The sequence below is a fragment of the Callionymus lyra genome, chromosome 19 (assembly GCF_982586985.1).
Source record: "Callionymus lyra chromosome 19, fCalLyr1.hap1.1, whole genome shotgun sequence".
Classification (NCBI taxonomy): domain Eukaryota; kingdom Metazoa; phylum Chordata; class Actinopteri; order Syngnathiformes; family Callionymidae; genus Callionymus; species Callionymus lyra.
In genome coordinates, this window is record NC_141836.1 from 16,820,536 (window position 1) to 16,835,167 (window position 14,632).

Genomic DNA, 14,632 nt, shown 5'->3' on the forward strand with positions numbered 1-14,632 from the left:
AAATTATACTAGTTTATACACATACACATTTATTAATATTTTTATATTATTATATTTGTTATATTCTTTTTATAAGTAATGTTTTAATTGTATTTTGTTTCTCTTTAATGAATTAAACACGCAGATTTACAAATGTTTTAGTACGGGCTGCTTCAAGTGCCCTTCTCAAAGATGGCGCCCGTGACGTCACCGCGGCGCGCCGGCGTCACCCCCGACAGCGGAGGACGTCGCGGCGGCAGCGGCAGCAGCTCGCCCGTCTGTGTTGACACTTGCTCGGCGATGCTGCCATGACCCTGCGCGCCATCGCAGCCCGAAGCGGTTCACACGAGCAGGACGAGCCCGCGGCGATCCGTCTTCGGTGCCAGACGTGAGGAGGAGACGTTAAAGCTTTTGTTTTCGCTCCAGAAGCTCGTGTTCGGATTGCAATGGTTGCAGGGATGTGCTGGTGAGTCGACAGCTGCAACATATCGCGATACAGGCCAGGAAAAAAAAGCGTTTAAATAAAATTTAAAAAAACGGAGCATTTTTAATATCTAAAAAAATTTTGTCAATCAACTAATGGACGCTTGAGGGGAAATGTTGTCATCTCTCTGTTTTTTTTAAAAATGTGATCCGATTATTATTGTCGCTCAGGAGAGATTTCCCTGCATGAAGAACCGCCCAGAATTGATCCAGGACACAAGAGAAAGTCGATCCTGGACCAGGTCCAGTCTTGAGCATCGTTTCTCTCTTTTTGCAGAACAGAAGAGGATGAAAGGCGACAGAGGAGGAGAGAGGTGGAGTGATCCCGTGACCAGGAGCTCCGTTTGATGACGTCTCCTCCCAGAAGGTTGGTGTTTTTTTTGTTGTTGAAAAGGTGGTGGTTCTAATGCAACTGTGTTGGAGGTGGAACTTCCTCTAGGAACTCTGGTTTCCTCCCACTGTCACAGAAGTCATTGGATGACGCAGACTGGAAACGTATACACTGTGCCCTTTACCCCGTGTAGCTGGGACAGATCCAGAACAGTGACCTTATAAGAGTAAAGAGGTGAAAAGTTTGGAAAAGTCTGATGGAGATATAAGCTACGGTGGCTGTGAGGTGCAAAACGGATAAACCAATACATGAAACCAAACAAAGAATCAATTAAACAAAACGCACAATAGCAGAAATAATGACAAATACACAAAACAAAACACACAATCACTTTGTTTAATTTCTTTTTCAGCTTTTGTTTTGTGTTTTTTTTTCTCTAGATTTTGTGAATTTGTGATTTGGCTCAGTGATGTTTTGGGAATTCGTAATTTGTTTGAACGCTTGTTTGTTTTGCGCTTCCTGGTCACTGTCCTAAGAACCTCCACCTGAAAAAGTAATTAGTAAACAAAACAAAAACAGGTTAGAAAAGAAAGACAATGTGTTTCATTATAAAACTGGTCCTAAATTGTTATGTTTACACATATAAGGATCTAACATTTTGATATAAAATGTGATATTCTTAACCGAATTTTCCTTATTATCATTATTAAATGATTCTCCTAATTATTTGGATGAATAATAATAAATAATAATGTATATAATGTATATTGGGGCAAGTATTGGCAAGAACTTCACAATACTTGTAATTATAATGTATACATATATATTATTTTTAGTATAATCTGGATGTTCTGTTCTATGTTAGTCTTTGTATCCTTTGTCTTTTTACCTTACCTTACCTTACCTTATATAATATACTTTTAAACAATAAGATATTATTAAAACATTGTAGAATATTGTGATATTCTAGTCACAGGTGGACCTGGATTTACATGTAAAAAACTGTTACTCTTATCTTGATTTTGTATTTTCGGAGGCAAAATCTGTTTTTGTTATTTCTTAGCTGTCATTAGCTTAACTTTATACATAGAGAATGACTTGGAGGGCCAGATTCAGACCCGGGCTTTTAGTTTGAAAAGAGAGAAAAAAATCCTACACAATTCAAAGGAGACATAATGTCAACACATTTAGATTAAAAACAACTTGTCATTTTATAAATTTCTTTGGCACCATCTACTGTGGTGGAGGTACTGAAGTTGTAATAAACTCCGAACTTGTGTGTATATATATATATATATATATATATATATATAATGTATATGTTTATTTTTACTGATAATCCAAATATCGCAATGTATTGCTAAATCAATGTGTTTTCCACAACTGTAATATACTTTATATTACATGCTGGACAAGTTAATATGTATTTTCTGGGTTAATGCATGAAACAATAACTTGTTTATTATTTATTTATTTATTAACGCATGATGTTCGAATGTGAGATCATTGATGCATTTACTGAGGAAAATCCCCCTTTTTATTTTTGATGCACTAATAATGATGAAAGTTCATGTGTTCATAAATTATGTTTAAACTAAATAAGTGTTACTAAAAGATGTAAAGTGGTACACACGACACATTTAATGGCACTTGAGTTCATAGGAGGAAATGGTAAACAGTAATGAAAAAACAACACCTTTCGGCCTCAAAAGCAGCATTACACTGTGGTGTGCAGTACAGGAGCACCTCAGGGGACAGTACTGGCCCCTCTCCTCTTCACCATATGGATGCATCAGGGAAAACAGCAAAGACAAATATAGGAGTCTGATACATGACTTTGTGGACTGGAGTGAGAGGAACCACTTGCAGCTGAACACCTCAAAGAACAAGGAGCTGGTCTTGGACTTCGGGAGGTCCAGGACAAAGCCACGTCCAGTGTCCATCAGAGGCGACGAGGTGGAGATAGTTGATAACTATAAGTACCTCGGTGTGTGGCTGGACAGTAAACTCGACTGGTCCTGCAACACAGACCATGTGTATAAGAAAGTTCAGAGTAGACTGTACTGTCTGAGGAGGCTTCGATCATTTAACATCTGCAAGAAGCTCCTCTGTATGTTCTACCAGTCTGTGGTGGCCAGTGTCCTGTTCTATGCTGTGGTGTGTTGGGGTGGAAATGTGTCCAAGAGGAGTGTCAACAGGTTAGACAGATTGATCAGGAGGGCTGGCTCTGTGGTTGGCATGAAGCTGGTGACAGTTGCTGAGAGGAGATCACTCGACAAACTGCTGTCCATCATGAACACTGTCATCAGTGAGCAGAGAAGCAGAATGAGTGCATTAATGCTTCTTCCCATGATGCAACACTAATAGACTCAGGGACTCATTCATTCCTTGTGCTATTAGACTCCATAATTCTGAATTTGGGGGCAGGAGTGGAGCGAAAAGATGATAGTCTATATGTTAGTCTTTGTATTATTTTTATTTGAGTTATTTCCTTTTGATATTTGTTCTTTATTTTGATCTATGTTCTTTATACTTGCATTAGTTCTTTTAGATAGATATATACTTTATTCATTTCACAGAGTTGTTTTCTTGTTTTGTTTTTATAAACCTCCATTAACTGGAACCTAATTTTCCCTAAGGAGACCTCCAGATGGATTAATAATTAATAAAGTCCATCTAATCTAATATTTTCTTCCTCCCCAGCTGGTCTGTGGTCAGACGGTGATGGCAGTGCCCACTGAGCTTCACCACTACTTCCAGCCGTTCCTACTGATGGACAGCCTCCTCCTTCACGCCTGAGCTCTCTGGACGCCACCCGTCTCCCCCCTCCTTCCTTCTGCCTCTCCTTCATCACTCCCCTCATCATCCTGCTTCCACTCACCCCCCTCGCCCTCCCTTCTCCCTCCCGATCACTTTCCTCTCGCCAGGCTATTCCTTCTCTGTATTATGGCGTGTTGTGGACGCTCCCTGGACTCGCCGTGCACGTTAGCCTTGCTCATGGGCTTCCAGTTTGCCTTTGTGCTCTACTTCTCCCTCGGGGGCTTCAGAGGCCTAGTGTCCGTCCTGGTTCACACCACAGAGCCAGAGTTCGATTACTCACGACCCCATGACGTGTACACCAACCTCAGTCATCTGGGCGCACCCCCTCCCCCGCCACGCAACTCTGGCACCGGACCCCCCACCACCGGGCAACCCCTGAGAGAGTGCCAGATCCCCTCGCCACTGCTGGGTGAGTTGAAGGGTTGTTTTGCCCAACATCTTCCAACCCTTCAACTTTTTCTTTTTGGGATTCTAGTGGGACCGGTGTCGGTTCAGCTGTACTCACCTTTGACCCTGGACGAGATCAGACGCAGGAACCCTCTGGTGACGGCGGGCGGACGCTACAGACCTCCAGACTGTGAACCACGTCATCACACCGCCATCGTGGTTCCGTACCGAAATCGTCAGACGCACCTGCGAGCCCTCCTGTACCACCTCCACCCTTTCCTGCAGCGGCAGCAGATCCATTACAGCATCTACATCGTGCAGCAGGTATAGACTCCGCCCGCGACTCACGTTCTGTGTTTGACCAGATCTTCGCCTTACAAATAAAATCTGACATCAGAGGAGCAATTGAGAGTCTCTGGGCAAAGTGCAGCCCTTTGACTGTCATTATAAGGTCAAAGATCATGTAAAACCTTGCTATTTTACTTTGTATTTAGTCGCTAAATATGACTTTAGGGTTTTCAATTTCATTTTGAATTTTTTGTCTACGCTTTTAGTAATTTATTTCCCCTCAAAGTTATTTCGGGTAAATATTCATTTTATTGAAAAAAAGGTGCTTTTATATCAGTATATATGTAAAATAATAATTATATCATATTAAGCTTTAGTCATTACTTTCCTTTTATTTGTGCTTGATGGCCCCTCACAACAGACACTGTATGAAATGTGGCCCCTGAAGAAATGTCATTTTGAAAGTTTTACCATGTTGTTTTTTAATTCAAAATTATGTTATTATAGGTTATTTAGTTTTAGATTTACAGCATTTAGGTTTGCAAATGGTTATGGGGGTGATACATTTCACCTTTCATTTTTATTTATTTATCCATTTTATGCAATCTTTTAGGATTAAAAATATTATATAGAGCAGAAAAATCTTTACATTGTGTGGTAAATTGCATGCTTGAGACCTTGGCTCCCGCAAGGGTTTGTTATAGCCTTAATCTATAATCGTTCTAGGATGGTTTGTAAAACTGCAAAGTTAGGGGGAATAATGATTATTATTCAACTGTTTTGTATGAGGGGGATCATTTTAATAATTACAATTTTTAACATTTTTAAATGTTAAAAATGCCCTTATTTGTGTTATTATTTATTGGATAAAAAAGATCTCAACATAAGTTATTTAAATGGAGATTTACAGAATTCAAGATACAAATGGTTACATGGTGGACAATTTCACCCAAGCTAGCTAGTTATTGACGAGTTGTTATTATTATTATTATATATAAAAATTAAATTAATAATTTTTAATTTTTTTAAATTTTAATAAATTTTTCCATTATACTTAATCTTGGGGGAAAGAAGTGGACCGTTGAGTGGGAACTTGACTGCTTTAGACATTGGCTCCTGCAAGGGGTTTCAATGATGTCAGAAACAGTGTCTTTTCATATACTGTATTTGTAAATATGCCAAATTAGGGTGTAAAAAAGAAAATTGTATTTTTTGGGGTGTTTATTTAATTATTTGGCATGAAGGAGATCATTTGAATAATACAAAAAAAACATTTGAATGATTATGTGCTAATTCTATGTAAAAATGATCTTTTTATTTCATTAAAATATTAATTTGTAACTAGAAGGACAACTTCATCAGACTCATCGACTGGACAAGAGTATTTCAAATCCTTTTTTTTTCATCCATTATTAATAAAAACAAGTCTTCATGATCACACACTCGACAGGAACAAAGCTGAAAGTGTGTTCTTGTCGAACAGAAGTGTTAGAATCTCACCGTTCAAGTTGTAACTCCACCATTACACTCTAGTGGGGTAACGGCACTTTCAACCGAGCCAAGCTGCTGAACATCGGCGTGCGTGAAGCTCTCAGAGATGAAGACTGGAGCTGCATCTTCCTCCACGACGTGGACCTCCTCCCCGAGAACGACCACAACACCTACAGCTGCAACAAGCAGTTCCCCACACACCTGTCCGTGGCCATGGACAAGTTCAGATACAGGTGAGCCTTGACTGCACAACAGTCCGAACGCTCTTATGAATCCTCTTCTGCCTCACAGGCTCCCTTACCCGCAGTATTTTGGCGGCGTGTCGGCGGTCACGCCGGACCAGTATATGAAGATGAACGGCTTCCCCAACCTGTACTGGGGTTGGGGGGGAGAAGATGATGACATCGCTGCCAGGTAAGAACCGTTGCCTTTTTTTCCCTTTTTAACTTACTTTTCTCATCCGTTCTGTTTTCATTTCAGTTCATCTTTTTTCCGCCTTTCATTTTCTTTAACTCACTAATCTTCTGTTTCCATTCCACTGCTGGCCACTTGTGAGTGAGTTCATGTGTAATCTCTTGATCAGTTAACATGAATTTAACTTTGATATTTACTTTTGTATAACCCTGAAATTTCCCACTAAAATACTGAATTTATTTCCTTTTCAACATTTTATTTTCTTAATGTAACTTGTGCATTAGTAAATTAATCATGATTTCTCATTATACTGCTCTAAATACCAAGTCAAAAGTATATTTTTGTTTATTGTTTATTCTCTTGCTGCGACAACAGAGTGCGTCTGTCAGGCATGAAGATTGTGCGCCCCCCAGTGGCCATCGGCCATTATAAAATGATCAAGCATAGAGGAGACCGAGGCAACGAGCAAAATCCACGCAGGTACGTTGTGTACTGAACACCTAAGATGATTTATCCCTTCAAAGAGAATTTATTTAAACATAATATTTAAGCACGAATCATGTTTCATTCTTTTTTATTGAGATAAAACGAATCTGTAATGTAATGTTTGCTTTTAATGTCAATAGTTAATAATATTTTAAACACAATTTTACAGAAGATTGCACAAAGAAACATGTTGAAAGGGAAATGTACTATGATCATTTATTTGAAATTTCTATTATATTTAGCTAAAAACTGGCATTGTTACCGGCTTGTTAAAGCTTGTGGCTATAGATGAAAGTAGGAATAAGTATCGACCAATTTCACAAAAACGTTTCTCTTTCTTCACCATAATATATAAACAAACTGTCAAATAACTTTTAAAATGTATTAGGATCTATAATGTGTGCCAAAATGAAACATGTTGTAGATTGTGGTGTGACTAGAGAAACAAACATACGCTGTTTGTACGTACAAACTTCCCAAAACAAACTGAAAATGAACAAATGAAACAAATGTACAGAATATGCAACACAATTAAAAATGTACAAGCAAATTTAGTAACTTTGAAAGTTTGTAAATGTTCTTGTACATTGGTTTTAAAATTGAAAATGTTAGATTAGATTAAATAAACTTTTTTAATCCCTATGGAGATCTCCTTTGGAAAATTAGGTTCCAGTTCACAGTAGATGATACTTTTATAAAAACAAGAACAAAGTGCAAATAAAAGAACTGATGACAGTGTTCCACAAAATGTACTTTTAAACACATTCACTAACTCACAAAACTTTAAATTAAACTCAAAAGATCTTTAACCAAAAATATAAACAACTGTACAAACTCACAGAACAAACTATTAAAACTAAACCTGCAACAAATTAACAAAAAGGTGAACCAAATTTATGAACTGAACTGAAATTTATTTGCTCAGATCTTTAAAACTAATTTACAAATGTTCACAGAGAAGTTATGAATATCTTTTCATTGTGACATTGTGAATTAAATTAATAACGTTGTGAACTTTTTTCATACTACTCAGCCACTTTACCAAATGCCTGCATCTTAAATATAACACATCCTGCTTGTGGAAAACTCTTACTCGTCCAAACGCTCGTCTATTTTAGATTCGACCTTTTGAAAAGGACCAGGCTCAACTGGCGCTCCGACGGCCTGAGCTCTCTGACGTACGAGCTGCTGTCCAAAGAGCTGGAGCCGCTCTACGTCAACCTGACCGTCAACATCGGCGAGGATCCTCGTCTGCCTCGGGGGAAATCGCCTCCGAGAGCGGCGCCCCCTGTCCTCCAAAACACTGCCCACAAGACTGACGCGAAGCAGGTCACGCCGAAAACCGTGAGTCACAGCTCCGAAGTGAAAAATAGTACTTTGTCCAGACCTCAAGACGTGGAAGTGGAAAAGACTAAGAACCGAACAACGGTGAAGAATCCGCCGTGATACTGTAGACGTGGAGAAGCTGGGCTTTTTTCATGCCCCGGCTTCTGGGTGTCGCCTCTAGACAGTGGAAAAAACATTGAAAGAAACATCTAAACCGTCTCATCTGCTGACCTGCAGCTTCTGCTCCACTGCTGTCGGTCACTCGTGGGCTTGTATTTCTGTGCCTTTTCATCACTGCGTATTCAACAGACTTCTACAGACTAGTGTAGTCGCTTGCAGACTCTATTCTGGGCTTAACCGTCTTTCTTTTTCTCCTCAATGTTACAGAGCATTTCCTATTGACCTGTGTGTGGGACAAATGTTTGCCAGACTAGAGTTTATATTTATATAGACCTTTCCGTTAATTGATTTACTTCACTCGGTGTCAGTATAGTGCCTGTCTGGGTTAGTCGACAATCAAAACAAAGCAAATATTTATTCTTTTAACAGCTAACATGCCCCCCGAGTTCATGTCCATCACCGCTTGAGTTTATCCTCAAGGTGGCCGCAAATGCATCACATTTATAGCCAGCATTACATTTCGTGCTCATTTGTTTTTAATGATACAAGTGAGATCTTTCACTCACGTTAAGAGTTTTTATTATACATTATAATAAGTCACAATATTCATTATTTAATGTCTCAAAATGAACGTCCAAATGCTCGCTCACTTAACCATTCAACGTGGAATATTAACTTCATTTAATAATATAAATTCAGCTCATTGTGTATTTTCTTAAACGTGTGAACCCCCTAAAGAAGTCCCTATACGTGTGAAAAATAGTTTCTTATTATGACGTACTTTTAGTTAAAAAATGATTTGACATTAAAACCATTTTATTGACAACATTATGAGAACATCGTTTTAGTTGCCTAAATCTCCAAACGACATTTATTTTAAGATAGATGCTACAGATGTCAACGCTAACCGTTGCTAATATGATTTTTATGTCTGTTGATAATAATTGATTGATTATTGCAAACTTTTAAAAATGTGTATCCAAGATTCGTCAGATCGCTTCGGTCACGTACAAAATGACGTCATAGTTAAAGATGGAGTCGGTTAATGTATGAACGCTGAATGTCGTTATTTTATGTCTCCGTTTACTTCTTTAGCTGCGTGTGTGCGTGCGTGCGCGTGAGTGAGAGTGTGACGTCCACACTGTGCCTCATGATAGAATCCGATTCAGGACCGACGCGCGCCCCCCAGTGGCCATGTCGGGAATCACTCCGGTTGAGAGGCTCCACGGTCTGAATGAAACTGCAGTGTTTGTGACTTGAATGTAAATGATCAATGTTGCCCATTCACAGCTCTCAGCCAATCAAACTGTTGCAGTACTATTTTTTTTTCTTTCTCTCTCTCTCTCTACGTGTGTCTATGGATCCTTAAAGATACAGTCCTGGCCAGAAGTACTTATTTATGGACGGATTTCTAAAGTTTATTTAATGAGATTATAATGTGTGTTTGTTTTTTTTGCAGTACTAATTGTGTTATCATTTTTTTTAGATGAATTTAAAATATGAGTCGTCGTGGATAATGCCTGTATACATGACACGAGGTGCTGACACATCGAAAGCTTTTAAGGACGTTATGTAATCTCAGCAGATTAATCAGCAAATTGTGGGCTTACCTGGAGATTGTTCTATATTTAATAAATAGGATAGTTTTATATGAGATGATTCATATACTGTGTACTCCGGAATTATACACGTGTAGTGGAATGCAATTTCTTATCAAAAAAATGAGGTTTCTCGGAAATGCTTGCTAACTTGAAGTAGTGGGATTATTTTATCAGCTTTAATCGTGGAGGTTCATGTCTACATACGATCGGAACAATAACCAAACTAGTGTCGAAGGAGGAGGTTTTGCAGGAAATAAACTCCTGGATGACTTTGACGGACAGTCTTGTAAGAGACCACAAATGAATGAACCAATAAATGACATTATTAAAGTGTCTGTCTGTACCTCTTTTTGTCAAAGTCTCTCGCTCTGGGATTTTTCATTTTCACGAGCTTAAACACATCGGATGTCGACGACGTCACATTCTGTGTTCATCCAATTCAACAACAACAACAACAACAACACAAACCGTACTAACCTGTTACATCACCCTGGAATTGCGACGTTCTGTGTGGATATAAAGAGCGGGATTAAAAAAAAAAGTTGGATATGAGATCATACCTATAAATAGACAGTGACCCCCCAGCTCTTCATGTTCGATCTGTTTCATAATGCTCCAAAGCCGTATGAGTCACCAGAAGAGGGCCAAACAAAAAAAAAAAAATATCATGCAAACGGCTGCACAAATGCTCAACAACACTTTCGAGCGACCGTTCGTCCCGGCAGCCCTCTTCCTCGTCGCTGTATCACGCTAACCATTATTACTCTTGTCACGGGCGTCACGTCTGACGCTGTCACCGTCTCCGGCGTCGCATGTCAATCATCGTGATCGTCCCCGTTGAGGCATGACTGCCATGATTATCGTCACTTAATGGAGATTATCTCCGTTATGACTTCCATGTACATCGTTGGCAATTAATTTAGCATTTTTTAAATCAATTCTAATTGTTAAACCTTTATTTTTGCAGGAGCCAAGGTGGTTTTTGTCATCTACTGTCAGTGATGTTACTCAGATAAACTGTGTCTTTGTAAAAGCAGGAACATGTGAGCATTACAGGCCTGTAGAAAAAGAATTAAGAAGTATGAAGATCATAAGCTAGCACGGTTCTCTACTAGCTAAGCTATCAAGTATTGTATTCAGCTTAAGGTTGACTTCATTAAACGGTTGAAACTCTTAATTCTAATAATAAAGATAGTTAGTTTAGGTTTAACGGATGCTATTTAACTGTTTAAAAGAGAAAGTAGATCATATCAAATGATGAGTTATGAGATTTTTAGTTAATCAGAAATAAAAAATATAAATATATTTGTGAAAGCTGAAACAAGTTAGTATTATGGGGTGAGTTGAAAACATGTATTGTAATTTTAACATAATAATTACACTTTTAATAAAATAAAACAAGAATCAATATCAAAGGGAAAGTATTAATAATGACATTCATTTATTTTATTTGTTTTTTTAAAAAGGCCTTTTTGTTTGAACTCGATAAGTACTCATTTTATTTGGGATTTTCTGTTTTTTTTTTTAATGACTAAAATGTGGAGATTCATGTTTACTGTGCCATTGACCTCGATTAATGGTTCTATTAAATACATTTTGACGTGTCTTCTAAGCTCATGAAACGAGAGGATGGCACCATTATTATGAGCCTCGTCCTATTATTGTCATCCACTTGACTCACTTCCAAACAACTGTCAACATCCATCCTCGCACTCATCACATCATCCTGACTCCCCCCTCAGAACCAACCGCTACAGTCGACACAGCAGTCGTCGCCGGTCCAGTCCGTGCTGGTAACACGTCAGCGACACGTGTCAATCACACGTGTACCTGGACGCTCTGAGATGTGGCCACTCTCCGCTGACACACTGAACTGCTGCAGCGACTGTGGCGGCGCTGAGGCAGCTTTAGTCACCTCAGGTCTGCTCCGGGAGAAGTGCTTGACCTCCTGTGGTCTCCGGCTACTTAGCAGCCGGACACTTTTCAAGACCGCTGACCTTTTGAAAATGTACATTTACAAGAGCGGACGTGTAATGCTCTCCACACGAGCGTATCTAAGAATCAATCTGATAGCTTTTGAACCCTCACCTTCTTTCAGGCTTCATGAACTGCTAGCTTAAAGTGCTTGTATTTATTCTCCATTTTCTTTTTGCTTTTTTAAAAAGTTCTTATTGTTATTTTTACATCTCTTTGAGTGTGAATATTTCACACATTTTCACGCAACTTATTTTCTGTAAGGGGAGGTCAAAGGTCAGCTATTCTTTGAACCGTTAAGTGGTTGTTATGGTAATAGAATGAGTGTTATGTAAGTAAGTAAGTAAGTAAATTATATTTGTAGAGCAAGTCTTTTTTCAGACCGGAGTCACAAAGCGCTTAAACAATCAAAACAAAAGCCAATAAAATATACATAAAAGATCAAGATAATACTGAGAACAACACAGGAGTCTGCACAAATTAGAATGTCTTAAGATGTTTCTTGAAGGAGTCAGTAGATCCATCAAACACAGAGGGAGAGGAAGATCGTTCCGGAGTTTAGGAGAGACTGGAAGGATTTCTCTCCTCTGGTCCTGAAACGTGTTCAGGAACCATCAGTAGATTCTGATCCACTGACCTCATATTAACCCTTGACCTTATTATAACCAATGCAAATATTGATCATAGATACTGACTTTTTAATAATTTTACACAAAGTTATTATTTCTAAATTTACTTTAAAGCAACTTTAAATTGAGATTCTATTGTCTGATTTTATTAATGTTTGCTTATAGAGTTACGTTTCTAGTTCTTCTTTTACTTTTATTTAATAGATTAAAATGTAATAATAATAATAACTTTTCATTAGTTAGATTCCACTTTTTTAATCTGATTTTCTAGCTGAGTCCGAGCTTTGTTGTTCTTCTATGTTCCTCTTGATCAGGTGTTACTGTATCTTGAAGAGTCTTTGTAGAGTTAAGATTCTTCTATACAACGTTGTAATTCTCATTCCTATATTCAATTCAAGTGTAAACGATGGTGTCAGAAGTGGGATGTGAGAAGCTAGTTTTTGTTTGTGGGTATCGACCAAGGTGTGCAGGATTTTCCCAGCAGTTTTTCAGGTCAGCAAAAAAAACAAATACATTTCTGGACATTATAACTTGTGAGTTTAACTCTCCAATAGCATTTAATTCACAAAATAATTTCTTTTCATTCTTTTTTAGTGAATCTTTTTGTATTAAACTAACGGTTCAGGGGTCCAATCCCTTCTACCATTTTTCAAAACCCACGAAAGTTTTCTTAAAAAATGGCTTGATGGCAGGTAACTTGTTTCCGTAATTGGGCGACAAATACTATCTTTTTGAACTCCTACTTCCTGTCACTTTCCAGAGTCACGATCATCCCTTTTGTTATTGAACCATATTGTCTTGATGTTTGACCTTTGACTCGTACAAGTGACTGATCTGAGACAAATTCATGGCGGGACACAGGGCTGAGATTCCACACACGGTGGTCGCTCGTTCTGTAACGGACACAGGCGGATGTGACCTCGGGTTGTCTGCCTCTAAAAGCGCTGAGCTGTTTGGCAAAGCTCTTTATGTTCTGATCCATTTAGTTCCCACCCTCACCTTTAACCAGCTAATCCCGTGTAATTGTCTGGGAGCAAAAAAGCGTTTCTTCTCATAGGTACGTTCCATTGGTTCACCTTTTTTTATTTCCGAAATCATGGTGACTCAAGCAGGAGCTAATCTATATACTGTATATATGACTGATCTTAATGTCTTATAGACTCACAAACCCATGGACAAAATACCGTGGAAATTATAATTTATACTACTGACCTCTTGATAGAGGTTTGAGGGGAAATCAAATAAATCTGTTCTATGAAAATGGAGTTCAAGGGGGACAAAAGACCCCCAAGAAAATGTCCATTTTGATGACATGTAAACCATATTTATAACATAATAATTAAGGCTATTTTTGACAATTGTAAGGGCGCAAAAGACCCACATTTAAATTGAAACACACAAATTCACACCATACTAAATAAGGATGATCTAATTTTGGAAAATTGTAAGTTTGGGGTGGTTATACTTTTCAAATGTCTGTTTTATACCTGGGCAAAGTGGGGTTTCATTTGTGTGACTCTCTAGTTTTAGTGGGAGATTATCACATGGTTTTATTTTCATATCAACAGCTTAGGTGCCGAAGTCCTTCCTCCAACAGTCACCACTGAAGTGTGACTCATCGTCATGCATCCATGTGAACATCCATCATGATAGTAGGTCGCAACATGTGCTTACGTAACCCCATCTACTATTCCGAATAATCACTTGATTGGAAGCGGAAGTGTGGAGGAGATGAAGGGGAAACAGGATGTGTCAAGCCCCCTCGAGGCATGTGTTGTGAGATGAACAATGAATGGGAGAAGAGATGAGGCTGACGGGGGGTTGGTCCGGGTCGGACCCCTGGATCCGGTCTCGTCCCCTCTGTCGTCTGCAGCCTCAGTGGACAATTTCCCGCCGGCTCCTGGAGGTGCTCGCAAACAATGCATGGGATCAAGTGAATTAATTCAACTCTTGTGGCAGCCCTCTGAAGATCTAGGTCACGCCCGTCACGGCTCTTCATTTTCCGCCGCCCCACCTGGGAGCCGTCCTGACCTTGACCTTCCCCAGGTGATTCCTGGAGGGGGTCGAAGGTTCGTAAGGTGTCGTTTTGACGAGTTAGCGGAAAGAAAAAAGGGTCTATATGTGGGTTCCGCCTGCAGCTATGTGTCTACGGAGGGGTGAATAAAGGGAGGGTGAGCCGAGTGAAAGAGGATAACACAGAGACGGGGGGGGGGGGGGGCGGGAGGAAGGAGGGAGGAAGACGGTGACGCACGCTCGTCGCCTCTGCTTTGTCTGGATTGGTCGCCGGCGACTGCCAGTCAGGC

General features: G+C 39.2%; 1 protein-coding gene across 2 annotated transcripts; it reads left to right on the plus strand.

The window, feature by feature from the left end:
- Nucleotides 1-269: 269 nt before the first annotated feature.
- Nucleotides 270-10,061, plus strand: b4galt3 (beta-1,4-galactosyltransferase 3). Of its 2 annotated transcripts, none has more exons than XM_087780794.1 (8): nt 270-445; nt 740-829; nt 3,497-4,022; nt 4,089-4,324; nt 5,822-6,012; nt 6,071-6,193; nt 6,569-6,673; nt 7,798-10,061. In XM_087780794.1, exons 3-8 carry the CDS (start codon nt 3,740-3,742, stop codon nt 8,123-8,125), a joined length of 1,266 nt encoding a protein of 421 aa, XP_087636920.1. In that variant the 5' UTR covers nt 270-445; nt 740-829; nt 3,497-3,739; the 3' UTR covers nt 8,126-10,061. The 2 variants fall into 2 exon arrangements, with proteins under 2 accessions (XP_087636920.1, XP_087636921.1); XM_087780795.1 differs by having other exon boundaries at nt 745-829.
- Nucleotides 10,062-14,632: the final 4,571 nt, after the last annotated feature.

What these genes read in the sequence shown, in the direction of transcription:
- b4galt3 (XM_087780794.1), top strand. Translation starts at nt 3,740, where the DNA reads ATGGCGTGTTGTGGACGCTCCCTGGACTCGCCGTGCACGTTAGCCTTG. An exon ending in ATGGACAAGTTCAGATACAG is followed by an intron (nt 6,013 to 6,070) that starts GTGAGCCTTGAC and finishes TCTGCCTCACAG; the next exon opens with GCTCCCTTACCCGCAGTATT. An exon ending in AACGAGCAAAATCCACGCAG is followed by an intron (nt 6,674 to 7,797) that starts GTACGTTGTGTA and finishes CGTCTATTTTAG; the next exon opens with ATTCGACCTTTTGAAAAGGA.